The sequence below is a fragment of the Malassezia restricta genome, chromosome II (genome assembly GCF_003290485.1).
Source record: "Malassezia restricta chromosome II, complete sequence".
In the NCBI taxonomy this organism is placed as follows: Eukaryota; Fungi; Basidiomycota; class Malasseziomycetes; order Malasseziales; family Malasseziaceae; genus Malassezia; species Malassezia restricta.
In genome coordinates, this window is record NC_040194.1 from 672,878 (window position 1) to 697,783 (window position 24,906).

General features: G+C 54.9%; 11 protein-coding genes and 1 non-coding gene across 12 annotated transcripts; 6 read left to right on the forward strand and 6 right to left on the reverse strand.

Annotated features, from left to right (window-relative positions):
* Positions 1–10: 10 nt before the first annotated feature.
* MRET_1257 (E3 SUMO-protein ligase PIAS1) lies at positions 11–1,606 on the forward strand (the record flags this gene model as incomplete). Its single annotated transcript, XM_027627884.1, has 1 exon — positions 11–1,606. One exon carries the CDS (start codon positions 11–13, stop codon positions 1,604–1,606), a length of 1,596 nt encoding a protein of 531 aa, XP_027483503.1.
* Positions 1,607–1,672: 66 nt separating this feature from the next.
* Positions 1,673–3,115, forward strand: MRET_1258 (SAGA complex subunit spt20; the record flags this gene model as incomplete). Its single annotated transcript, XM_027627885.1, has 2 exons — positions 1,673–1,798; positions 1,826–3,115. The coding sequence occupies 2 exons, from the start codon at positions 1,673–1,675 to the stop codon at positions 3,113–3,115; spliced, it is 1,416 nt and encodes a 471-aa protein (XP_027483510.1).
* A 389-nt stretch (positions 3,116–3,504) lies between these two features.
* MRET_1259 (uncharacterized protein) lies at positions 3,505–4,551 on the forward strand (the record flags this gene model as incomplete). Its single annotated transcript, XM_027627886.1, has 1 exon — positions 3,505–4,551. The coding sequence occupies one exon, from the start codon at positions 3,505–3,507 to the stop codon at positions 4,549–4,551; it is 1,047 nt and encodes a 348-aa protein (XP_027483509.1).
* Positions 4,552–4,821: 270 nt separating this feature from the next.
* MRET_t0020 lies at positions 4,822–4,922 on the reverse strand. Its single transcript has one exon. It is a non-coding gene; the product is annotated as a tRNA-Lys (tRNA).
* A 117-nt stretch (positions 4,923–5,039) lies between these two features.
* MRET_1260 (chromosome transmission fidelity protein 4) lies at positions 5,040–8,126 on the forward strand (the record flags this gene model as incomplete). The annotated part of the gene is made up of 1 exon (XM_027627887.1): positions 5,040–8,126. One exon carries the CDS (start codon positions 5,040–5,042, stop codon positions 8,124–8,126), a length of 3,087 nt encoding a protein of 1,028 aa, XP_027483443.1.
* A 1-nt stretch (position 8,127) lies between these two features.
* Positions 8,128–9,348, reverse strand: MRET_1261 (phosphoserine aminotransferase; the record flags this gene model as incomplete). The annotated part of the gene is made up of 1 exon (XM_027627888.1): positions 8,128–9,348. One exon carries the CDS (start codon positions 9,346–9,348, stop codon positions 8,128–8,130), a length of 1,221 nt encoding a protein of 406 aa, XP_027483444.1.
* A 124-nt stretch (positions 9,349–9,472) lies between these two features.
* On the forward strand, positions 9,473–10,624 carry MRET_1262 (transcription initiation factor TFIIF subunit beta; the record flags this gene model as incomplete). The annotated part of the gene is made up of 1 exon (XM_027627889.1): positions 9,473–10,624. One exon carries the CDS (start codon positions 9,473–9,475, stop codon positions 10,622–10,624), a length of 1,152 nt encoding a protein of 383 aa, XP_027483441.1.
* Positions 10,625–10,649: 25 nt separating this feature from the next.
* Positions 10,650–11,462, reverse strand: MRET_1263 (zinc finger protein (RING finger); the record flags this gene model as incomplete). The annotated part of the gene is made up of 1 exon (XM_027627890.1): positions 10,650–11,462. The coding sequence occupies one exon, from the start codon at positions 11,460–11,462 to the stop codon at positions 10,650–10,652; it is 813 nt and encodes a 270-aa protein (XP_027483442.1).
* Positions 11,463–11,612: 150 nt separating this feature from the next.
* On the reverse strand, positions 11,613–13,529 carry MRET_1264 (heat shock 70kDa protein 1/2/6/8; the record flags this gene model as incomplete). Its single annotated transcript, XM_027627891.1, has 1 exon — positions 11,613–13,529. The coding sequence occupies one exon, from the start codon at positions 13,527–13,529 to the stop codon at positions 11,613–11,615; it is 1,917 nt and encodes a 638-aa protein (XP_027483439.1).
* A 320-nt stretch (positions 13,530–13,849) lies between these two features.
* MRET_1265 (microtubule binding protein HOOK3) lies at positions 13,850–15,571 on the reverse strand (the record flags this gene model as incomplete). Its single annotated transcript, XM_027627892.1, has 3 exons — positions 13,850–14,077; positions 14,111–14,158; positions 14,186–15,571. 3 exons carry the CDS (start codon positions 15,569–15,571, stop codon positions 13,850–13,852), a joined length of 1,662 nt encoding a protein of 553 aa, XP_027483440.1.
* Positions 15,572–15,670: 99 nt separating this feature from the next.
* Positions 15,671–16,456, forward strand: MRET_1266 (uncharacterized protein; the record flags this gene model as incomplete). Its single annotated transcript, XM_027627893.1, has 1 exon — positions 15,671–16,456. One exon carries the CDS (start codon positions 15,671–15,673, stop codon positions 16,454–16,456), a length of 786 nt encoding a protein of 261 aa, XP_027483437.1.
* A 16-nt stretch (positions 16,457–16,472) lies between these two features.
* MRET_1267 (E3 ubiquitin-protein ligase HUWE1) lies at positions 16,473–24,878 on the reverse strand (the record flags this gene model as incomplete). Its single annotated transcript, XM_027627894.1, has 1 exon — positions 16,473–24,878. One exon carries the CDS (start codon positions 24,876–24,878, stop codon positions 16,473–16,475), a length of 8,406 nt encoding a protein of 2,801 aa, XP_027483438.1.
* Between the last annotated feature and the right edge of the window lie 28 nt (positions 24,879–24,906).

Below are 24,906 nucleotides of genomic sequence, written 5' to 3' on the forward strand. Positions count from 1 at the left end.
TACCATCCACATGGTGTACACTGTGGAGAGAAAAAATCCGTCTCGGAGCGTGGCGACGCCACGACGCTGGGCGATGGATCTCGTGCCAGTGACAGATGTGTGTGAATACATTCAGACGCTCAAAGTGGCGGAGTTGAAAGAGCACATCAAGGAATTCAATGGGCGCCTGCCTTTTTGCCCACATATGCGGTTGTCAGGCAACAAGAACGACTTGGTCCAGCGACTCACCGAAGCGGTTGTCATGGCATGTGCCAACATACAGTCGTATCAGGAAATGCTGGCGGTAATTAGACCTTTGGGATTCGATGAATGGTGCATGGATCATGTACATTTACGGCGCGCGATGAGTCGATACAGAGCATGCTATGGCTGTGCGCCTACGGCTGACCAGGGCGGTCACGACAGCGCCGCGCTGCCATCCGTGACGATGCGTTCTGCCGCCACAGACGCTGCGAATCCCATGACATGGACAGCTCCGACCCAAGGCTTGACGCCACGGTCGCTCAAGCAGCTTCGGTTTTGGTCGTCGCCCTTCTACGAGGTCCTCGAATTCGTTTCGTCCATTGTGCAGGTGCCAGAGGCTCCTCCCTCGACGGGTCGTCGCCAGGTCGGCATGTCGTTCACTCTTTCACAGCAGCAGGTGGACCAGCTCCGTGATACCCAGCATCTGCACCAGTTGCGTTTGTTCTGTACGACGTTTGATCACTTTATGGCCTCTGTCTCGCCATCCCACCAGGCAGCCCCCGTCGAGTTTCCATTTACATGCGATGCCCGCATCAATGATCACTCTTTGAATGTCAATCTACGAGGAAATAAAAAACATGCAGGCCGCGTCTCGCCACCAAACCTGAATCGGAACGGGCACTTGTCCATGCAGCCGGGCAAGTTGAATCGAGTTGAACTGTCTTACGCTAATTCGCCCGCTCGCCATACCATGGTCGTGGCGCTGTGCAAAATCACAACAGCAGAATACCTCACAGAGCAGCTGAAGCTTCGTCGGTACCGCTCCAAAGAGGCCGTCATGGCTATGATGCGCGAAAAGGCCAAAGATGAAGACATTGAGACAGGCGCATCGACCCTTAAGCTGACATGTCCGTTGACCTACATGCGCATGAGCATTCCATGTCGCTCAAATACCTGTGATCACATCCAATGCTTCGATGCGCTGAGTTTCTACTCGATGAACGAGCAGTCTCCTCAGTGGCAGTGCCCTGTATGCAGCAAAGATATCAGGTCAGAGGATTTGCACATGGATGGCTACGTGGAAGACATTCTGCGCCGGGTACCAGCCGACTGCGAAGCCGTGCTTGTCGAGTCAGATGGCACATGGCACACTGCCGACGACCAATACCATACTGACTCTCCTTTTATCAAACAGCCCGTGTCAGCACCTCCGCTGCCTATGGACGATGATGACACGCCCGATAACTCGCCCATGCCATCAACGCATGCGTCTCCTCCTCATGGATTTGCACAACCTAAAGAGGAACTGGCAACACCTCCCGTCACACCTAGCATACCCATTTCTGTACCGCCGCCTGAGTCAGAGGCACCACCCCCCAGCCACGTCATTGACTTGACCCTGAGTAGTGACGAAGACATGTAATGTAGCGTCCATTTCGGCCCATTTTCCCATGTGGAGAATGATCACACTGGTTGGTCGATTGCCACGATGGCGACGTCGGCGTCTGTGTATAACTACGAGCGTACGACGCGTCAGATTCTTAAGCGACACAGAAAAGATCCGGCTAGCTTTATCCTACACTTACACCCCCAGTTCATGCGCTTTGAGAAGCAGGTACGCACTTCGAATGACTTATAATAGGATGGCTACTTTTTGTTGGAATCACGCACCACCGACTTTCTTGACTATCTCTGCAGACAAATTATACCCGTGGATTTGATGGACGTTTTTCAACAAGCCGGTGTACCGTTCTTCGAGGGATGCTTGATCGTCGAGGTACACGATCATCGCAAACCTTGTCCTGGCTCGGGCACCAGCTTGAACCATTTTGGCCCAGACGGTCGTCGTCTGTATCCTTCAAATACATCCCTGTATTATTTACGTGAAGGCGGTCGCTATGGCACGCAAGCCAACAATGGTGCTTGTCGTTTTCTGTCATTGAAAGATGAAACAAGTCCTAGTCCCGAAGGCGTGGAAATCTACCGCATGATCCTTCGGTCCTCAGATGAAACCATCTGGAATGACCTGCGCATGATGGATATCAAGGCTGGTGGGGTATGGAGCGATGAAGATGCCCTGCGGATTGAATCACAGATCTTACATCTCACCGCCCCGCCTTTGTGCCTCACGCCAGACTCACATGTAACTCGTATCGCTAATACCATGCTCAGCAGTACCATGCCATCTGCATTCCACGCCGGTAGTGCTTCAAGGCCGCATAGTCGAGTGGACAGGGCTACTGGCCACAAACTCAACAGTGTCGAACTCGAGCAAGTCGAGAATCGAGACGCCCGAAGGCTGCAAATCATGAATATGATGAGGCATGGATGGTCATCAACTACTCAGAATGATCTGCCAGGCGAGTCCAAGGCGGGCATGTCTAGGTCTTCTTGCCTTGAGACTCTAAGGAAGATGCGTCAAAACTACGCCGAGACTGCACAGGAAGGGCCAACCGTCGTGCCTGTCACGCAAAATATATCTGACAAGTCTGAAGCGAAGAAGATACCCGCTGCTACACGCAAAAAGCGCAGCAAAGGTAATGACGAATCTAATACGCCCGATACCAAAAATGCTGCTGCTTCTTCAACGGAAGCACAGCGAGTGCGTACGAAACGTCGCAAAAAGGACGCATCTCCTGTTGAAGACAAAACTAAATCCAAGTCCGATATGTCCCCTGCTAGGGCAGAGTCCAAAACACCATCTTCGCCATTTATACCGGGTCCCTCAGACTCAAACAACCTATCCAATACCAGTGTGTCTACTATTTTGTCTCCTACATCTAAAGGCAAGTCCAGCCCACTTGTCCTGCCTGGTGGGACTGAATTGAACAAAACACCCAAAATAACGAATTCTCCCATCTTACCCTCAGGCAAAGTGAAGCCAACGTTCTCGTCCGGCTTATTCAATTCATGGAACCAGCAAAACAGCTAGTTTGACTGGCTCCTATGCCAGTCGTACTTAAGCTGTTTCCATTCGTCCAAGCTTAATTTTGCGACAAATGACGTCCTGTCAGAGCACGTTTCATGCAGAATGCAAATAGGCTCCTATCCCGTTTCACCAGACGAACACAGCCCCCTAATCTCCCCCAAAATATCATCCGCACTGGGCCTGCGAATGTATGCAGGTAATACGTTTTCGTGCTTAGGGCTCCCAAAGTACTACTTTCTGATTTGCATACGTCAACCAATGCATTTAAAGTATGAAGCATGCCTAAATGGACCAATCACATGAGATAATAAAGCATGCCTTAATCAGAGTAAAGCATCACTTTATGCACGCTTGCACGCGTCGCGAAAGTGACAAACCTCAATATTCAGTGTATGTTTCAGGCCCACCGCGCCTTGGCCGCATCAAACACCGTTGCTCATTTATTCGCACAGGTTATCAGGCATATTCTTTCCCCCCACCTTCAACCTTTCTCACGCAGGACGCTGGACGTCGTATATACTACACTGCAAATGAAGCTCTCGATGTCAGCACTTTGTATTATGGCGGCATCGCTTGCCGTCTCTTCGGTTCTTGCCGATTTTCAGTATGGTTTGCCCTGGGGTGGTGATTCGAGGTGGGCGGCGTCTATTGCCAAGAAGTCCTCGTCTTGGTACCATCACTGGGAGAACGGTCTCGTTCATGAGCTTGGCCATCTCGAATACGTTCCTACCTTTTGGGGTCCGACAAAGTGGTCTCAATGGAACAAGCGTAAGCATGAGATGAACCATCTTCACATCGAGCACCTCCTGGCTTTCAACGAGCCAGATGTCAAGGGTCAGGCCAACATCGACCCTGATACGGCGGTAGGTCTCTTCATGCAAGAGCTGCAGCCATATGCACGCAAGGGTGTCAAGGTCAGCTCTCCTCAAATGGTGTGGGACCTTGACTGGCTGTCAAAGTTCATGAACAAATGCCACGAGGCTGGGTGCAGCATCTCTTTTATCGCGCTTCATTGGTACGGGGGTCCTCGTGACATCGAAGCACTAAAGAAGTGGGTCCGGTCAGTTCACGATAAGTTCAAGATGCCCATTTGGATTACTGAGTACGGTCTGAACGCCAAATCGAACCCTTCGGATGATGACACTATCGGCTTCCTGGCAGAATCGCTCGAATGGATGTCTACTCAACCCTACATTCACCGTGTCGCATGGAACGGTTGCTATGATGTTGGCTCCAAACCCGACTCGTTTATTTCTGCCAAGAATGCTTACTTCAAGGACGGCTCTGGTGCTCTTCGAGCAATTGCTCACGCCTGGTTTAGTGGTAAAGGCAACATTCTCATGTCGAATCCTAACTTCAAGATTGTGAACAACACTCGCAACTCTGCTGATGATTCACTGTCGAGGCACAAAGCACACCGTAAGAGGTTCCTATTGTAAACTATTTCGCACTCAGTTTATGGTAAGCGCGAACACGCCGAAATGCCTAGAAGCGTGTATTGTGTAACTTAGGTGGTCTGGTTACCATCTATTTTTTGGATTTTTTTGACAATGGTTCACTTCTGCCCGCTAAATGTACTCCCTTTTGTTGTTGAGGCTTTGCGGTTATAGTTTTTATATGGTTAAGTCTTAATTGCTTGGCAAAGGCAAGACGCTTGTACTATAAGGGTCATGAACCTTTTCGTAAGCGTTGAGTGAAACAAAAAAGGAACTCCCAACGTGGGGCTCGAACCCACGACATTCAGATTACTCTTCGCATTCGAAGAGACTCTATTAAGAGTCTGACGCTCTACCGACTGAGCTAGCCGGGATGAATTCTACCAGCTGCGGGCACCACATGTTATATAAAATATTAGGAAAGCATCTAGTCTATTGTCATCGCGCGGCGCGCGTCAAATGACGCGTGTTCTTCGTTAGGCAATATCATTATGTCAATCGCTGGCGATGACCTGCCTGTGCAAGTAACTCATATACCTGGCATTACTCGTGTGAGGTATACAAACTCTACCAAGCAAGATGTTCGACTCGTGACAGCAGGCGAGGACCATCTTGTGCGTTTGCTGCCTTCGGAGCCCACGGCCACTGATGTTATACCATTGGTAATGGAAGATGCGACACAAAATATTTCGTGGATTGAAGCCAACAACAAATACCTTGTTACAGCATCTGAGGATGGTGCTGTGCGCCTATACCAACATGCTCTTCAAAGCGAGGATGATCCCCAAAAGGCGACTTCATGTATCCGAATTGTGCGACGTGAAGTGCTGCCTGTTCGATGTGTTTCGCTTGAGCGGGCCACTGAATCTCCTCGGGCAGCTATCTGTTCGGATGAATTGATCATTCGAGTGGCTAGTGTGGAAGATCCGCGTCAAATTACTCTGCTCACCGGGCACACTCGTGGTGTGCGTGCTGCAAGCTGGAGCCCTATTTTACCGCTTCTAGTTTCATGCGGTAGTGATGGTGATATTCGAGTGTGGGATATGTCTTCTTCGGAAGGTTCATGTGTTAAGGTCATTTCAAATCAACTTCCTGCTCTGAGACCAGAGAGTGAATATACTTCTTTAGCTTGTTGGCATCCCAGTGGTCGTTTGCTTGCAATCCCTCTCAAAACAAAAGAAATTGGTCTATTCAATGCTCCAGAGATGTTGCAACAAGCAAGATCTCCGGATATGTGGTGCATGGTGAGTGTTTTGTCTGCTTCAAGTGGTGTGGACAGTGCGGAATATCGTCCTTCCTCAGGGTCCATATCTGCGCTTGAATTCTGTCCAAACGGTCGATACTTGGCAGTAGCCACGGAGGATAATCGAATTTGCATTTGGGCCATCGATTCACAAAAAGTTGTGCGCGCACACGCGACCGAAGCGCTTGTGACGGGCCTGAGCTGGCATCCGTCAAAAGATGTGCTAGCCTGGACAGACACTCAAGGCCAACTGACTCGATGGGAGACTGTGCTCGGCTCGAATATGCCAAGCCCTTGTGAAGATATAGCAGTACAGGCCCCTGTGATATCTATTGAGGGAAAGGGAGCCTTGGACCACGAGTTGGACGACCTATTCAACGATACACCCTTGGATGACGATCAAGCAGAAGAGCCACAGCCCAAACGGATGCGTATGTCCCGTGGTACAGAGGACGTATCCATTAGGCAGTCAACGTTCCAGCCAAGCTCGACGCCTATGATTGCGCAGCGCCGCTACTTGGGCGTATCGACGCTGGGCACACTGACCTCTGTGGACCAAGATACGCACCAGACCATTGTATTTGAGTCATATGACACGTCGGCGCGTCGAAACTTTCGATTTACCGATCACTTTGGGTACAGTCTGGCCAGTATGGCAGCTCAAGGTATCTTATTCGCTTGTGAGTCCGAGGCAGAGAACCCCAGTGTCGTGTTTTATCGCCCGTTTGATGACATCCCAGGTGTCCAAACTGAATGGAGTATCAGTTTGCCCCCTGGCGAAAATGCTACGGCCTTGGCCTTAGGTGGTGTACCCAATGTCGGCTCATTAGCTGATATGCACGAAAATGGCTCGGGCCTGGTGGATGAGAGTCGCACGTCGCCAGCAACGTCGGTCGTAGCGACGTCTCGAGGTATGCTGCGCTTTTTTGGACCAAGTGGCATGCAACGCTACGTGTGGGCGTTAGGAGCACCCGTTGTGACTCTGGCCGCCAATGCGCATGGTGCGCTTGTTGTGTACCAGGCTGCCCCATCTACAACTGCGCAGACATTTTTAGCTTACCTTTTGGTGGAGTTTTCGCAATGGTGTATCATGCAGCAAGGTACCCTGCCCCTAGGCCCAGATTCGACCCTCACATGGGCTGGCATGGATGAGCTTGGTACGCCAGCGATTTTTGACTCTATGGGTATGCTGTATACGCTAGACCGCGCCTGGCGTCCCGGCCAGGGCCGTTGGGTGCCCGCCTTGGACACGCAATTGGCGCTTCAGCCTAGGAGTGCAGATGCAGAGACGACGAGGCCGCGTGTTCGTTGCTGGCCCATTGGTATCACTGCCACCCATCTGTTGGCGCTGCTTTTGCCTACGTCACAATTATATCCACAGCCATCAGGTCCTCGTCCTCTTGTACAGGAACTGGAACTCAGCTTGTATATGGCACAGCGTGACAGTACCGCCACACCACTCGAAGAACTCGCTTTGCGCCGTGCTTTATTGGCTAGCGCTATTCGAGATGCGCGCGCTGCAACAGGTCTGGATCTTATGCCCAAGCGCTTGTCTGCCCAGGAGAGCGATCCCGTGCAACTTGATATGGAGGCCGACAAAGCGCTTCTCCAAATTGTGCAATTGGCCTGCAAGGCAGATCGGTATGCTCGGGCTTTGGACGCTTCGCGTGCTTTGCACTCAGAAGCCACACTTGAGGCTGCGCTTAAGATCGCTCATTTTTTCCATCTGCCCAGTCTTGCCGACCGTATGGAGCAGATCCGCGCACCACTGATCATCCATCAGCAGTTCCAGACTGAAATGGTGGAACGTTCTTGTGGTACTGATGCCCTGCTTCGAAACATTGCGCGCATGCAGGTACCTGCGCCAACACCAGCACCTCCGGCGCCTGTCTTGGACGACCCTCGGACAGCGCTTCGAAAAGATGGTTTCGGATCTCGCACCCCACGCGCGTCCTCCTCTGTGTTGGCCCGAGAAGGATTGGCACACCAGCAGCAAATGCAGGCACCCACGCCGTCGATGACATCGTCGGACTGGCTGCCACCCTCGTCTTCGCTGCCGTCTGCTGCGCCTTCACCTGCCCCACCGACAGAACCTGACGAGATCGCTGCGCCCTCGAGCACGCCACCTGTCCGCATGAATCCTTTTGCACGCACACACTCCATTGCGAAGGAACGGCACCTTCATAAGAGCACATCGTTCTTTGAGCGCGTTGATGCCACTGCGAAACGGAAAGATGACACTGACGATGCAGACCGCACCGAGAAACGATCCTCGTCCTCGCGGCAGTCGACATTGGCAAGCTTTGCCTATAAAGATGCATCTCAAGATGCTTAAACTACGTAGACTCTGCAAACTGCTTGAGCAGCGACGCCACCTTTTCGGCTTGTTTGAGCGTGACAACGTTGTACAGACTAATGCGAATGCCACCAATCGAGCGGTGTCCCTTAATTTCCACAATGTCATGTTCACCAAAGAACGAAATAAGTTTGGACTCAGCCTCCGGCGAGGGCTCATGTGTAGAGCGGTTCAACACGCGCAATGTTATGTTCATATGACTGCGGAACTCTTGATGCGCCACGGTCGGCTTGTATACGTCTGGGTATGCGTCAAGTGTCTTGTACACAAGCTCACTTTTCGCCTCTGCACGCTCCTTCGACTTGGTGATACCACCCTGAGCAATCAAGTCGCGGAATACAATGCCACTCACATAAATGGGGAAGCTAGGAGGCGTGTTGTAGAGGGAGTCATTGTCCGCCATGTTCTTGTACACAAGCATCGCTGGAATCGGCGGCACGTAAGGCGACTTGAATGCGTCTGGGTCCACAATCAGGTCTCGGCGCACAATGGCAATGGTAACACCGCTTGGACCCACGTTCTTTTGAGCTCCGAAGAAGATGATGCCATGCGCACGGACATCAATCGAGCGACTCAAGATGTTAGACGAACAGTCTGCCACAATCGGAACACGCTCACGATATGCAGGAGGCAGCTGCTTGATAAAGTCTTGCGGGAATTCAAAGCCGTGGATCGTCTCGTTGTCGCAGTAGTACAGCATAGCGGGGTACTCGTCAATAGAGCTCAGCTGCCAGGAATCTGGTTGAGGGATCTTAGCAGTAGCATCTCCCAACAATGATGTCATATCACAAACGACATTCACGCGGGAAGTGAGGCGTCTGGCCTCCTTGACAGCCTTGCTGGACCACGTACCCGACACCACATAATCCACAGGCGGCGCTGTGGTACGTCCCTCGCCGTGCTTTGCGGCGTGGGCGGCTAGCATGTTGAGAAGTGAAGCACTAAACTGTTCTGTACCACCTCCTTGCATAAACAAAACAGCATAGTTTTCAGGGATATTCATTAGCGAGCGCAAGTCGTTTTCCGCATTGGACAAGATGGTCTTAAATCTGGCTGAGCGATGACTCAGTTCCGCCACACCTATGCCTGAGCCCTCATAGTCGATAAATCCTTTAGACGCTTCCAAAACCACATTGGTTGGAAGCATCGAAGGGCCGGCGCCCAGGTTAATCGTGCGTTCTCGAGACTCAGTTGTACTCATGGGAAAGCGTAGCGACAAGAGATAAGGTACCCATTGCCATATCCATGCCCTTTTTTAGTCATACAAATGCGTGGTATGACGAAGGGCGAAGGCGCTCGATGCTCACTCGGACATGTCACACCTCATGGACAACGACGTAGACACTGGGCCAGAGCCAGCATCCGAGCCCAGTACTTCTGCATTGCGACATGAAAATCTGAACCGTGAGCACTCGCCCGAGCCTGACTTGGATCTGGACCTTACTCGGGGCACGCATCAAGTATGGCTAGTAAAGGTGCCCAAATTCCTGATTGATGGTTGGTCGCGTATTCAGCATGATGATGTACCGCTAGGCCATGTGCGTGTGTATGATCCAGATGAGAATGGAAATCAACCTATGGAACTTATCCTCCCAGAATCACCTGCATGGCCTATCCCTATCGAAGACCCTCTTGTCCGATCGCAGTTTGCGCATATGCCACGCAAGTACGACATGAAGTTGACGTCTTCTACCAGTGAAACATACGCCAAGAATTTATACGCTTTTGAAGAGGAACTTATCGATGAGGATGACGTGGCCAGTGATCTGGGTGTGGACGAGGATGTAGTACCCGACGCTGTCGATATCAAGGGGCCTCGAAGCACTGGACCTGCACGCGGCGTACATAAAAAAAGGCGAACGACAGCTTTAACAGGGACGGTCACTAATGAGACGTCAGTGCAACCGCAAAAGCTGCAGGCACCTGTAACATCATCGACTGAGAGCAAGCCATCGCTGCGCGCAGGACAGTCCCGCTCTCTTCTCACTCCAGAATATCGAGAGATACTTCGTCGGCGCCGTATTGAGTCTTCCACTCCCAAACGCTCCGTGATCATGATGGAAAGTGGCGATACTGGCATGAACAATATGCTTGCTGCTGGTGTAGGCAAGGGACACATCAAACCGCGTGCCACCAACATTGTCGCAGGTGCTATGCAGTCGCGCTCGGGTGACTCTACTGAGAAGTTTGCGCGTATGCCACGCAACGAGCTTCTTGATTTGCTCTTCAATCTTTTCGACAAGTACAGCCACTGGTCACTGAAGCGCCTGCGTGAAGAAACGCAGCAGCCCTACGTCTATTTGCGCGAAGTTCTCTCAACAATAGCTAACCAACACCACAATGGCCCATACGCCGGTTCCTGGAGCCTAAAACGTGAATATAGTGAAGGTTCTCGTGAAGGTCTCGTCTCGTCTGTCAATGAAAGGTCACAAAATGAAATCTCTGATGAAAATCAAGACATGGAAGATGTTGTATAATAGCTCTGTTCTTGCATGGAAAGACTTATACGTTATCGTATTGAAGCCAGGGGTTTGTGTCGTATTGGTCAAGACCTAAGCCACCTCGGCCACTGCGCACGAAAAGCTCCATTTCATGCGCCAGCAATCGCGCGTCGCAGTCATTACCAATCCATTCTGCCAGGCGCTGCACGAAGGTATCGGAAGTCACGTCCAGCTGTGACAGCAAAGCAGGTATATAGTACGAGAGGAATGCAATGTCCACATGCGGCCACACTTGTAACTCACGCTGTAGAAACGTCGAGAGTAGCCGTGCATACACAGGGTTCCGGCGAAAGCCACTGGGACCTGGGTACGGACGATAGCGGGTATATCGATTACTGGCCACATGCTTAGCGTATAAATTGTGGCGGTAGACATGCCTTCTAAAAGCTAAAGCAGCGCGCTGCTTTTGTCGAAACCTTCTTTCATCACGCATCCGAATATCATCTAAGCTTGGCCGAGCTTGTTCAAAAATCGCGCGGCCTGAGGCGTGTGGCGGCTCTACAGTATTAAGGTCAGCTTCATCAGAGGAGGGCCCCAATGCTGTTGAGGATATGGAGTCTGAGTCTTTCGAAATCACATGTTGAAGAGCATCATGCTCTGAGGCGTCTAATGAATGCAAAATATAGGGCCCCAGAGGCACTTTGCACAACGGGCACCGCTTCGTGCCTTGCTGTGTTCGAATCCATTCCAATATACACTGAAAGCAAAAGCATGAATGAAAGCATTTGGGCAGGACACATCGATCCTGCACAGGCTCGAGACATATCGCGCAATTTTCCTCAACCAGCTTGACGTCATTCGTATCCGATTCCATGCATGTACATGTGGCTCTCGTACGAGGGCAGTCGACTCCACATGGGATTCTATACCTACTGAACAGTCATTTTGTATGCATCGCAACCTTTCAAATTACAGTGATATCATACTATATGGAGAGGGAGAGCTAAGACTCAGGGGAAGGCATTTAGTCAATCTCCTCGACCTGAGGACCCCCGTCACCACCAGGGGCGGGGCCGGCGCCAGGAGCACCGCCAGGGGCACCACCGGCGGCACCGTATGCCTTCTGCATGATAGGGTTGGCAATGCCCTCGAGCTCCTTCTGCTTGTCGTTGTACTCGTCGATCGAGCCCTCCTGGGTGTTGTCAATCCACTCGATCGTCTCGTCAATGGCCTTCTTAAGGTTGTCCTTGTCCGAGGCGTCGAGCTTGCTGGCGAAGGCCTCTTCATTGAGCGAGTTACGCAGGTTGTACGTGTATGATTCGAGGCCGTTGCGAGCCTTGATGCGCTCGGCAGCAGCGTCATCCTCAGCCTTGTACTTCTCGGCATCAGCGACCATGCGCTCAATCTCCTCCTTCGAGAGACGACCCTTGTCGTTCGTGATGGTAATCTTCTCCGAGCGACCCGTCGTCTTGTCGGCAGCCGACACGTTCAAAATAGCGTTGGCGTCGACATCGAAGGTGACCTCGATCTGAGGAACACCGCGAGGCGCAGGGGGGATACCAGAGAGCTCGAACTTACCGAGCAGGTTGTTGTCCTTGGTGCGAGCACGCTCACCCTCGTACACTTGGATCAACACACCAGGCTGGTTGTCTGCGTATGTCGAGAAGACCTCCGACTTCTTGGTCGGCACGGTCGTGTTACGCTTGATGAGCGGCGTGAACACACCACCAGCGGTCTCAATACCCATAGAGAGAGGAGCAACATCAAGAAGAAGAAGGTCCTGCGTCTTCTCCGACGTGTCACCCGTCAGAATGGCGGCCTGGACGGCAGCACCGTAGGCAACAGCCTCATCGGGGTTGATCGACTTGTTAGGCTCGCGGCCGTTGAAGAAGTCGCGCAGCAGCTTCTGCACGCGAGGAATACGGGTCGAACCACCAACGAGCACAATCTCGTTCACGGAGCCCTTGTCGATCTTAGCGTCGCGGAGCACCTTCTCGACTGGGTCAATCGTGTGCGAGAAGAGGTCACCGCAGAGCTCCTCGAAACGGGCACGAGTGATCGAGGTGTAGAAGTCGATACCCTCGAAGAGCGAGTCAATTTCAATCGTGGTCTGAGCGGCCGACGACAGAGTGCGCTTGGCACGCTCCGAAGCGGTACGAAGACGACGGAGAGCACGGGCGTTCGTCGTAAGATCCTTCTTGTTCTTGCGCTTGAACTCCTGGACGAAGTGGTTCACGAGGCGGTTGTCAAAGTCTTCACCACCAAGGTGCGTGTCACCGGCGGTGGCCTTGACCTCGAAGATACCCTCCTCAATCGTGAGCAGGGATACATCGAACGTACCACCACCCAGATCGAAGATGAGCACATTCTTCTCAGCGCTGTCCTTCTTGTCGAGACCGTAGGCAATGGCAGCAGCCGTAGGCTCGTTAATGATACGCATCACATTGAGACCAGCAATGACACCGGCATCCTTGGTAGCCTGACGCTGCGAGTCGTTGAAGTAAGCAGGCACCGTGACGACAGCGTCCTTCACTTCACCACCGAGGTAGGCAGCAGCAGTCTCACGCATCTTCAAGAGGACCATGGAAGAGATTTCCTCAGGCGTGAAGATCTTTTCCTCACCCTTGTATTCGACCTTGATGACTGGCTTGCCAGAGCGGTCCACAACGGCGAATGGCCAGTGCTTCATGTCCGACTGCACATCAGCGTCCGAAAACTTGCGGCCAATGAGACGCTTGGCGTCGAACACAGTGTTATGCGGGTTCATGGCCACCTGGTTCTTGGCGGCATCACCGATCAAACGCTCGGTGTCCGTGAAACCCACGTACGACGGCGTCGTGCGGTTACCCTGGTCGTTGGCAATGACCTCAACACGGTCGTTCTGCCAGACAGCCACACAAGAGTAGGTGGTACCCAGATCAATACCAACAGCTTTTGTCATGATTCTGTAGTTGTTGTATGAGGTAGGTGGGGGCGTTTGCAAATTCCTTTTTATAGTATACACTTCTATTACGGACGGGGCGCCCGCCGCTGATTTCCATTTCGTGCATCCAGTAGAATGCACAAGAAAGTTTCGCCACGGTTCGGTACGTTTCCGCGCTACTCCACATACGCTTGGATCACTTGACTGTCGCACGTTGGACACGCATCGACGCTCTTCCAACGCCTTCGGTATGACATAAGCATTGGTCATCAACACATACTCCTCAAGTCTTGGTACTGTGTGTTGCCGACGTTTGGGCGCACGGACGATGAGCGAGGCTACTTGGACGTAAAGCCTAGCGCTCCCGACACGGCGTTGCGCTGCTGGGCAATCCAAGATAGACCACTACCAGATACCCGCGGAACTTCTGGCACTCGATCGTCTGAGTCGACTGGGACGGGTGGTATGACGTGTTGCCAACTGACTTCACGGTAGAGTCGCTGGCTTAGCTGATGGTATGCTGAAGCCATGAGCCGTTGTTCCTGACGTAAAGCATCACGTTCACGCTGGGCATGAGTTTCTTTCTTTCTGACACATACCTCAACATCTGTCAAAACAGGCGAGCTTAGCACACGTTGCTGCATATGCTGTTTGTAAGCAACGATGAGACATACTTTATTTACATGGTCCCAGCACCGCTGAAGTCGTTGCATGATAAGGTCTTCGTGGCGGAATGAATCCGTGAGTAAGTCGCCGATATTCTTTATGTCTTTTGTACTGGTCTTTCCTGCCTCCTTTGGTGCTTTTTTCTCGAGCTTCCTGAGTAAATTTTCGGCTTCGGCGTGCTTGGAGGTCAGATTATTTCGAAGCGCTGTTACATCTGCTTTGACAGCATCCATCATCACAGTCACATCTGTCGATGACATGGGATCGTCCTCCAAGGGCGACATCGACTCGAATTCTTGCTGCTGCGTTTCTAGATCAAGGGATGGAGCCAAGTCATCATGGGGTGTATCCACTTCCAGAGTACGCACGCGCTCAAGTAGACTGTGCATCTGGGTCTGATCTTGTCGGCGCTCCTCCATGAGTTTTTCTAGCTGCATCTTGAGTTCTTCATGTTCGTGGGCAAGCTGGGTATGTTCCTCGACAAGCTCGGTATATTTGCGGTCAGATTTGAGAGTGACAGATCGGTGCTGCTCAGCGAGCTGAGAAGCGGAGCGATCAGCGGCCTCTGACGACTGCTCCATGAGTTCCGCGATTTGTTTCTCCAGCTCTTTGACGGAGCGCTTCAATTCAGTAGCCTCTTCCGCGCGTTCCCGAACTTTGCTGAGCGAGCGCTCCTGCTTCTTGTATGCCTCGAGCATCGGTTTCGCCTCGTCAAGCTGGTCACGTAGGGCATCGCGTTCATGCTGGATTTGACGCAGCGCGGAAAGTTGCGACAACAGCTCTTTGTTCTCAGTTGTGACACGATCCACATGTGATTCGGTATGTGCAAGCTGATCTTGGCAATCGGATAAGCGCTGTTTTCCTAGCTCTACATCGCGACGCAACGTGATGACTTCTTCGCGATTTGCACCGCCATCGATCGGCTCCTTCGTAGTGGGTGGTGTCGTATCGGAGCTGGTATAGTCGGACAGCACGTCCTCGACCACCTGCTTCATGATGAGTTGTTCATCGAGTGACAAGGTCTGCATAGCATTCACTTGTTCGTCGTTATGGTCACTTTTGAGCACAATGACCAGAACAAGACGAAGAAGCTTGAGCAGATCGGACTTGGACGGCGACCGCTCCTTAGAAGCCTCTTTGATGTCAATGACGGGCAAGACTTCTTCTGGAATATGAAGTTCCTGTGTGCAGAACGAGACCACTCTTCTGTGCAAAGTTTCGAGACTGGAGGAACGCGGCGGTAGAAAATGCACGTCATCCACGCCCTGCAGCACTTCGAACAATGCTGAGCCATCGCATAAGGCGTTCACATCCTTGATGTGTCGACCAACACATATAGTCTGCACCCAGTGAATGAAAGCTGTGAGTGCCTCTGCCTCGCTCGGCATGCTCATGTCTGCCAGAGTAGAGAGGCAACCCAAATGCCTAGGTGCCATTCAACCCACCGCCGTGTGGAGGACATCGTGGCAGTGTCTTTGTCGGCCACCATTCTGATGACGGCGGAGCACGGCCCAGTCAACGAGCGGCTATGGACGCTTGTGCTTGAGCTGTCTGCACAGCTTGCTGCAAATAAGCAGCAAGTGGATGCACTGCGGAAACAGGTTGCATCGCTGGAGGGTCAGGCGCTGCATGCCAAGACGGGGTACGCTCTGCGTCGATTCAATGTGGACATGTCACAAGAGGCGTTCACGTCTCAACTTGAGCGACTAAATGCGCAGCTCGTGAACGAAAATACAACGCTCGCTTATGAAGCGAAGCAAATGGGCAGTCTTTTGCGCGAGAGCGAAAGCACACTTGAGGCCATCATGAACAAGTTCCGTGCCTTTTCGCATGCGGCCCAGCAGCACGGTCTGGACTTGTCTGCCTACTACGAGTCGCGCATCGAGAGTCAAAGGAACAGGATCGATCATTTGATGATGCACGATCAAGATACCATGCACAGGCTCTCTGACCGTGTCAGTGGACTCGTGCGCGATGCCATGCATTCGATGGACAGCGACTTTCCCGACATGCGCTCAGATGCCATGGAAGGCGCTACGGAGCTGGAGCGCCTGCGGCAGGAAAATGCCATTCTTCGTTCTCTCATGGGTCTGAGTCACGAGGATGCGGATGTGGACGACAATGCGGATCGCGTGAGTACCTCGGATTTGTCTATTTCGCGTTCGTCTCTAGGCCATGCCGAGCAGCCCGTCGAAGAGAGCACGACGACCGGCACGATGACACCAGAGGGTGAAGCCCCTGTCGACGAAATAGATGCAGGCGTACCTGCGCCATCTTGACCTCATGTATTTTATACTACTTGCCCATGTACAAATAATCCAGTGCACGAAGGCAGCGCAAGAGTTCGGCTTGGGAACTCGTGGGGCTTGCGAGTCTGGCCAGTGGCAGCGACGTGGATGGCACTGGAGAGGACGCCGGCTCAGTCGCCATCGGCTCTGAGGGGGCTTGTGCGTCTGCCTTCGGCTGGCTGTTTTGATCGTTGGCCACAGCGTCGGTGGCCACCTCGGGCAGCGACGCAATCACCGCCTCAAGGTGGCTGACGAGGGCATACGACGCTTGCTGCGCCGCGTTTTGTAGAGCTGCACTGATCGACTCGTGCGCGCCAGGCAAATGAGACAAATGAGACGCCACAGCGAGAGTGTGCTGGAATGCACGGGACGTCATAGGGGTCTGCAGTGGCCGCACGATCGCTGCGAGTCGCTCCGAGGCGATGCCTGGCACCTCCATATTGTCGTATGTGCTGTCGAGTACAGCACCGGTGCCATCCTTTCCTGGCTGTGCCGTGGTGAGGGGCTTGCTCACCGACTGCAAGAGAGCCAGGAGTTCGTTGAGGAGCGGAGCATGCTCGAGCATCGCGTCCTTCTCCAAGAGACCCAATAGAATCTGGATAGGAACGCGCTTGTTGCCCTTTCGCGAGCGGTCCTCACGCAAAAAGAAGAGCGCTGCCTGGTGATTCGCGTGGGCGAGGTGCGTGAGCGTCTCCAAGCTGCGGGATGCAATGAGGTGGGGCGCTTCGTCGCCCATCCACGTGAGCGGCAGTGCCGCCGAAGGCGTCGATGGCGGCAGCAGACCCGACGAAGTCAGGCTGCTCGACTGATGGCGCGACATGTTGCGCTGCGGCGTGTGCTTCGCGGCCTTGTTGCACAGAGCCGTGAACGAGCGGTCCACGGACGCAGCACTGTGCATACTGTCCCAGAGCACCATGAGCAGCATGCCCAGTAGCTCTGTTCGGGTACGAGCATTCACGGAGAGGTGCGCCAGAAGCTTGTGCAGAAGAGACGTGCGAGCATGCACGGATGGTAGGAAGAGGAGGCGGACGAGCGACGCCAAACTTGCGCGATCCAGGAGTTGAATCGCGTCACGGCCACGCTCTGATTCACGGGGCCCTTGCTGCGGCGACGCCTGCGGCTCGTCCGTGCTGGGCGGCGCTTGCTCTGATGATCGCTCCTGAGGCTGATCGTCGGTCTGCCGCGACGCTGGTGCGGAGTGGGAGGCGGGCGCATCAAACTGCTGCAGCTCGGTCCGGAGACTGCGTGGAAGCACATTCAAAAAGTCCGGGACAATCCCGCGCGCCTGGCGCGACATCTGGGCGTTGAGCTGTTGACTCAGCAGTGCTTCTTCGCGCAATTCATCGGGCAAAGCCTCGAGGAACGTCGGATCGATGCCGGTGTCGGTAAGATCGACGGTGTCGCCATGCACCGTGGCCGTGACACGTCCTGCGCGGTCGTTCTTGTCCTCTTCGTCATCACTGTGGCCTTCCATATCGTGGTGCTTGCGCTTCGACTCGGTCGGTCGTTCCGAGCTGTCCGCCTTCGACTTGTGCTGTTCTTCGCGCTCACGATCACGGCGCGCATAGAAACTAGGAAGGAGATGCTCGATGAGTGGCCTTCGGAAGGCGGCATTCATATCCATCGAGGCGCCCGCATACACGACATGGGCCTCGGACATCCAGCGTCCGTGCGTGTGGTTGGGCGTGAAGCGCTGAGACTCTGCCACGGCATCGAAGGGCGCGTCGGACGGCTGGCGCTCGTGGTGCGCGCCAGTGGTAGACGGTGCGCGCCGGTTCATAGACCGACGTGTAGACGGCCCATCGATCATATTGGTGATCTGCATGCGCGGCATACCCCGACCTGGATCGAGTTCAATTTGAATGCTCGCGTTTCCGCCTTGGGGCACATTTTGCTGCACAAAGGACTCGAGGAACTGCAGCGTGTTCGCGCCCATGTACGATTCCATAGCGCGCTGCCATGAAGCCGGCTCGCGGTCCGGGTCGTTGTCGTTGTTGTCCACCAGCAGCGGGTGGAAACTCGCATCATGGGACGGCGGTGCAGCACGTGCTGAGTCGGAGCGCGTCCGCACGGGCTCTGCCGAGGCCTGGAAGAAGGTCGGCGGACCGCGGCGAGCAGCGCCGTGGCGTCCGTCTTGACGCTCGACCCAGTTGTAGTCGACGTTCGCAGACTCTTGGCTCATGCGCGGCATCGTTGGACGCCATGTCAGCTGATTAGGGCCGTCGTCGTCATCGGCGTCTCCGATGTCATCTTCGTCCGAGACATCGTCCGCACCCTGGCGTTCTACACCAAGGTCCATGTCGAATGCGTCTGTATGCACCGTGTCGTGATCCGAGTCCTCGAGCTCAGGCACATGCTCCATATCATTGAGTGCCTCCATGATTTCGCGCACGCTGTCCATGTTGCCCGTGCGCGACATGTCATGCTCTTCGTCCTGCATGTCGTCAAAGTCTCGCACATCCAGCTCGTCGTCGTCGAAGGCTTCGTCGTCGATCATATCGTCGCTGAACATGTCGTCGGAGAAGCCGTCTTCTTCCATGTCGTCAAAGTCTTCTTGGCTGTGGTTATCGCTGTCATGCTCCTCTTCGTCGTCGTCTTCCACGACCTCGACCACATGCGTGGAATCTCCATCCAGATCCTCTGCGTCTGTGCTCAATTCACTTTCCGCATCGTCGCTGTTGTACTCTTCCATCTCCATGTCCTCATCATCTCCCAGATCCTCGCTCAGATGATCCGAGTCATACGCGCCTTGCTCCATTTCGCCCGTGTGCATGCCCAACGAGGAGTTGCGGTAAAAGTCGGGCGTCCCCTCATCCTCTGACGACTCGCCATGCATCACGACCTCTTCTTCCACGTCACCGTCTTCTTCGTCGTCTTCCTCCTCGGGGTCCTCCGTGCCCTCGTTACGTGCATGTGTGTCGCGGCGAGCCATTTTGATGGCGACACGGGCCAGATGCTCCAATGGGCGCAGGACGCTGTTGAGAAGGGACGTCAGGGACGGCACATGGACATCCAGGTCCGAAATCGCTTGCGTAAGAAGCACGACAAAGTTCTTTTCCAGCATCGTCTTGGCCATGTGCAGCACTACGCCCGAGTGCCTCGGCGTAGCCGCGTCAGACGCAGGCCGGCTCGTCAAGAGGCGGTAGCACATGTCTGTGAGCGCATACAACCGCCCAAACTTGATTTCGACCATCTCTTGCGTGGCCATCGCTTCGCGCAGGGCCTTGTGTAGCGCATCCAGCAGGGTCTTTCGTGCAACGATCAGGGCATCGGGCACGACCTGGGCCTCATGGTCCGGCAAGGGGTCCGCGGCTAGTGCCACCATCACCGAGATGGCCCAGTTGGATTCCGTCGTGCGCTTTCGCAGCTCATCTGGCTCGTACTGCGCCAAAAAACCGGAGGGCACGAGCTCGTTCATAAAGTAGGTGAGGATGGACTCGGAGCCGTTGACGCGGTACTCGAGGAAGCTTTGCTTGCACCCCATGTACGAAGAAAGGAGCTCCGTGAGGCACTGCAGCAAGACTAGAATGTACGAGTCGCGCGCATCCGCCACACTCACATCGCCCTCATCGGTGGGCGAGATGTGCTCTTGGCGCGCTGCGATCAGCTCGTCCAGCAGCATGTGTATGACGACGTCACGGACGACGTGCGCCTCGGCTGGCTCGTCTGCCGGGCACGCACCCGGCTTGGTGCGCAGATGCGTAGGAGACTGGATCGAGTGAAAGTCGAGCAAGTCCACTTGCTTTCCTGCGGCCTCAATGAACGTGGACGGCGCACGCAGGAGCGACAATCCGAACTTTTTGATCATGGCATTGACCTCGGTCGGCCGCGGTCGAGTGCCCTGCTTGAACCAGATGTGAACCTCTTGCGTGAAGAGGCTGAGCAAGGCACCGCCCGACTCGACCATGTGCCTCAACACCGACACCACAAGGTGCTGGTACAAGGCGCGCTGGAAACGGCGGCGCGAGAGCAATGGGCGCATGACGAGCGGCACGGCACGCCGCTCTACCAGCGCTCCGCCCACGGACGCATGGCGCGACACAATCATGAGCGCACGCGCCAGACTCAAGTTCACGCTGAACGACAGACGCGACGAGTGCGCCAATGCATGCAAGACATACTCCGTCACCTTGGGACGCACGTCCAGAAGGAACGCCTCGCATTCCTGGGCGTCGCGCGGCAAGGCCAGCACGCCCTCAGGTACTTCGCACGCACTCAACACACCACAGAGGGCCAGGAGCGCCGAAGGCAGCCAGGGCGGCTCAGGTGCATCGGGCGCGGTGGCAGCCTCGCGAAGACAGCCTAGCAAGCCATGCGCCAGGGGCGGCAGCGAAGACCACGGCACCTTGAACGGCGTCTGCTCTGTGGTGAGCAGAAGCGCCAGGAGGTGCATGCGCGCCATGATGACGGGCTGCGTGGTATCATACGTCATGCGTTCCGTCACGATGTGCCATAGGCGCTGCGTCTGCTCCTGATCTCGTGAGAAGAACACAAACACGTGCCGCGCATCAAATACGAGCTCCTCGTGCACATCGGCCAGCTCGAGGAGCCGGGGGAAAAAGTGGGGCCGCATGTCTTCGCGACACTTTTCCAGCTCGATCTTGGCGGGCGTCGGCCACGCGGGTTCAGGCAGCGGCGGCGTCTCCTGCCTCGTGGGCTCTGTGCTGGGTATGTGAGCATGCAGAGCGCCGGCCAGTGCCTGAGCCAGCTCGTCTGGCTCAGATACCGCGGACATCTCGGGCTCGGCGGCAGGCTCTGGCGGAGGCGCCTCCGGCTCGTCTTCGAGCTCCGGATGCAGCAAAATATACTCTGTCGCTGCGCTCACATTGTTCCGGCACCGCTGCAAGGCGCGCCGCGATGCACCCCGTGGGAAACCCATTTCCACCAGCTGCATAAGACGCCCTTCATCCACCGCGGGTGCTGCCGCGGGCGGGCGCACGGGCTGAGGCGAGGCAGACATCGTCATGGCCATCCCCGTCGGCACATGATGCGGGAGACGCGACATGGATCGTAGGGGAGCGGGTGTCGGCCGCTGCGATGGATCCTCGCGGTCGGCAAAGAGGACCATGCCGAGCGCTTGCGCAACTTCACGTACCGTGGCCAAAGGCAGCTTGGTGAGCCAAGGCGCATCCCAGAGCTGAGTGAGGACGTCAATGGCGTGCTTGCGCAGCTGAACAAGGAGAACATGTACATGGAAGGAAGGGTCCTTGCTCAGCTGCACACTCTGTTGCGAGTCGTTGAGTGTGCGCGCAGGCACAAAGCGCATGACCATGCTCAGGTATACGTGCAGCGCATGAGCCGCATGGGACATGACGCTGGTCTCGTCGTTGTCCAGCGCCCCATGCTCAAAGTAGGCGCTGAGCGAGCGCACCTGCTCTACCAGCACGGCATCTCCGCCTTGCTCGCACCACTCACGCAGTACCATCGTATGTGCGTATTCGCCATGGCCCGAGCGCTTTTCATACAACACATGCCGCAGGATCAAGTACATGTACGTGTGCTCTGCCAGCGCTTCGACCTCCGACACATCGGTGCGCAGCGACGACCACGAGCGAAGCACGCCACTCAGGTCGACGGCCACCTGCTTGGCCGCGGTCAGGTACTCCATGTCGACCGTGCGGCGCGGCACCATCTGCCGCGTCACAATCAAGAGAGTCGATCGCAGGGCTGCGGGAATGCGCATACACAAAAAGTCGACGGCCTTGAGCGTCAGCGACATGGTGTCCTGGTCCACATCCTGCAGCGCAGCTTTGACGGTCATACGCTCCCACACCGTCGAACGCAAGACCTCGGCGAGCTGTGCGATCGTCGCGACATCGCCTCCTCGGCGCAAGGCACGGAGGAACGCTAATGGGATCTTGTTGTTCGGCGGTGAGAACGAAAATGTGTCATTGAACATCTGGCACACGTCCGAGAGGAGCTGCGTACGCGCATGCAGCCGACAAAAGGCACGGAAGCGCGTATCGTCCACTGTCATGATGCCAGGTGTCCACTCATCGATCGAGCGCTTGACTTGCTGCAGAAGAAGCGACAGAACGGTATCCGGGTCCTCTTCCGTCATGGCGCGCAGTAGCATCACAAACGACTCAGCAGGCGCTGACGACGGAAAATAGGGCGTGATGCATGGCGTGTCGTACATGACCAGAAGCTGAGCTAGGCCATCCCGGCTCATAAACTCCCGGCACGTCGACTCATTGCGAAATAGGCCCTCGAGGAAGCGGCACAATACATCAAACGAGCCAACTGGCGCATTGCCTTCGCCCGCCGACGCTGACGGCATGTAGTGGTCGATGTCGTCTAGCTCAATGTGCGATGTGCGAATAGGCTTCGCCTCGAGTTGCACAGGCGTGTCTACCACGTACAACTCACGCTCCTTGGCGTCGGAGGGCGGCGTAAAAGTGCGCGCTTCGGTCACAATGCGCTCCACCACACGTAGGACCTCGGTGAGCACGCCCTCTTTCAAACTCGGATGATGGCGCACGAGCTCTTCAATCGACCCCCCAAACGCATTGGCACAGTCGTGGTCAAGCAAGATGCCATGGAAGCGCGTGTCATTCAAGATGTGCAGAATCCGCGCCACGATGCCACTCTCGGTAAGCAGGCGCAAACCTGCCTCGTTCAGACACAACGCACCAATGGCGGTGGAGAGCGACATGAGCAGCTCCATATTAGGCTCAAAGCCATCGCTCAAGGCCTGTAAAAATGCCTCTGGCAGCTTGCTCTCTTGTATGGTGCTGAGCTGCGTGGGCTCATTGTGCACGAACGTGGACATGATCGAGATGGCCAGAGTAAGAACATGGGGCCCAAATATGTTTTTGCGCTCGATGATCGTGCGCAGAACACCGAGAATAGGCGTATCAATGAGGGTTCGAAGACCATCAGCCGTGCCGGGCGTCGTCATAAGATGGTGGATCGTACGCAAAATTTGGCGTATCAAATGCGAGCGGCTGTACATGAATGGCTCAGATTCCTCGGGTGCAGGCATATCTGCTACGAGGCGCTCAACAAGCACATCAATACCGTGAATCGCGATGAAATGCTCAAACGTCGATGGATACGTGTACATGATGGTGTCAAGTAGACCCACAGCCCTCGTCGATGTGCGCAAGACAAGGAGGTTGGATGTCGACTTGATGCGGGCGATGTCCAGCAGCTGAGGTAAGAGTCCCGTGCTGATCGTCATGCTGGTCGGCGTCATGATCGTCGTCATGTTGGCGACCAGCGTAATGAGCGCATCAACGAGCCTATCAAATTTAGAAGGGATGCTCGTTGTGGGCGCGAGTTCAGACAAGCGCTGAATCGTGCACTGCAGCAATTGACGCAGCACGCCATGACTCATGGAAGCATTTATGGCTGTAAGGACATCGCCATAATAGGTCCGGTAGTGACGGAATGCATCCAGCGCATACAATACAGCGCTATGCAAGCTGTCATCCACAACCTCCGGTGGCTCAAGAAGAGCCACGGTACGCAGCACAATGCTCGGCTCAATCATGAAAATATGCGTGTTGGCCATGGCATGCGGGGCGATATGGATAAAGCATGCCACAGCCAGGAGGCGGCACACAAGCGCCTGGTGTCGTGTACTGGGATGCTTGCATGCCAGCGCGACACGCACCTTGTGGAAGAGCTCAAATTGTTCGTCGTCGGACAGCTCCTTGGCGGAGTCACACGCTTGCAGCAGCGCACTGGGCGGGCGCGTCTCTGTATCCAAGCCTGAAATGACCACGCGAAAAGTACCATTCAGTGACGGTAGCGTGTGGTCTTGTTCGCCTTGCTTCGCCGGCGTAGATGGAAGAGAGGCGGCGCCGTCGGCGGCCTGCGGACTGCGGCGGTAGCCGTTCACATGGACGGAGTGCATGGCTGCTGGAAATGGCATGTCTGCCTGCGCTACATCCACGAGTTCCAGCCCTGCTTCGCGTGGTGGCCACACCGTCGCGAGAATACGCAGGCGGAAGTGGCTGAGAGGCACGTCGATCCGGTTGGAGGCGCTGCGTTGTTGAGCGGACCGAAGTACAAGATACAAGAGCTGCTCGAGCACATCGGCATCTTCCGTTGCAAGGAGCATGTCGACGTACTCGTAGGATGAATACAATTTGCGGTTCAAGCAGTTTTCCAGCAGCAGACGTGTGAATGACAGCACGGCGAGCAAGAGCTCACGATCATGCGCCCCGAAAGGCTCCTTTTGCACAGGTTTCAGAGGCGTGGTATGACAGATTCGTGCCAGAATATCATCAAAGCGATTCAGGACGGGAATCCAGGCGTACAAGTCGCCCCGAGGCCACGCCCATTGGTCCACGCTGCGCAGCAGAGACGCCAGCGAGGACTCTGGCTCCTCGACGATGCGTGCGCCGAGCGCTGCCAGATCCTCCGGGACCTCTGGCTTGCGTTTGGGGACCTTGGTGATCTTCATGGTATGTGCGCGTTACCGCGTCGCACAC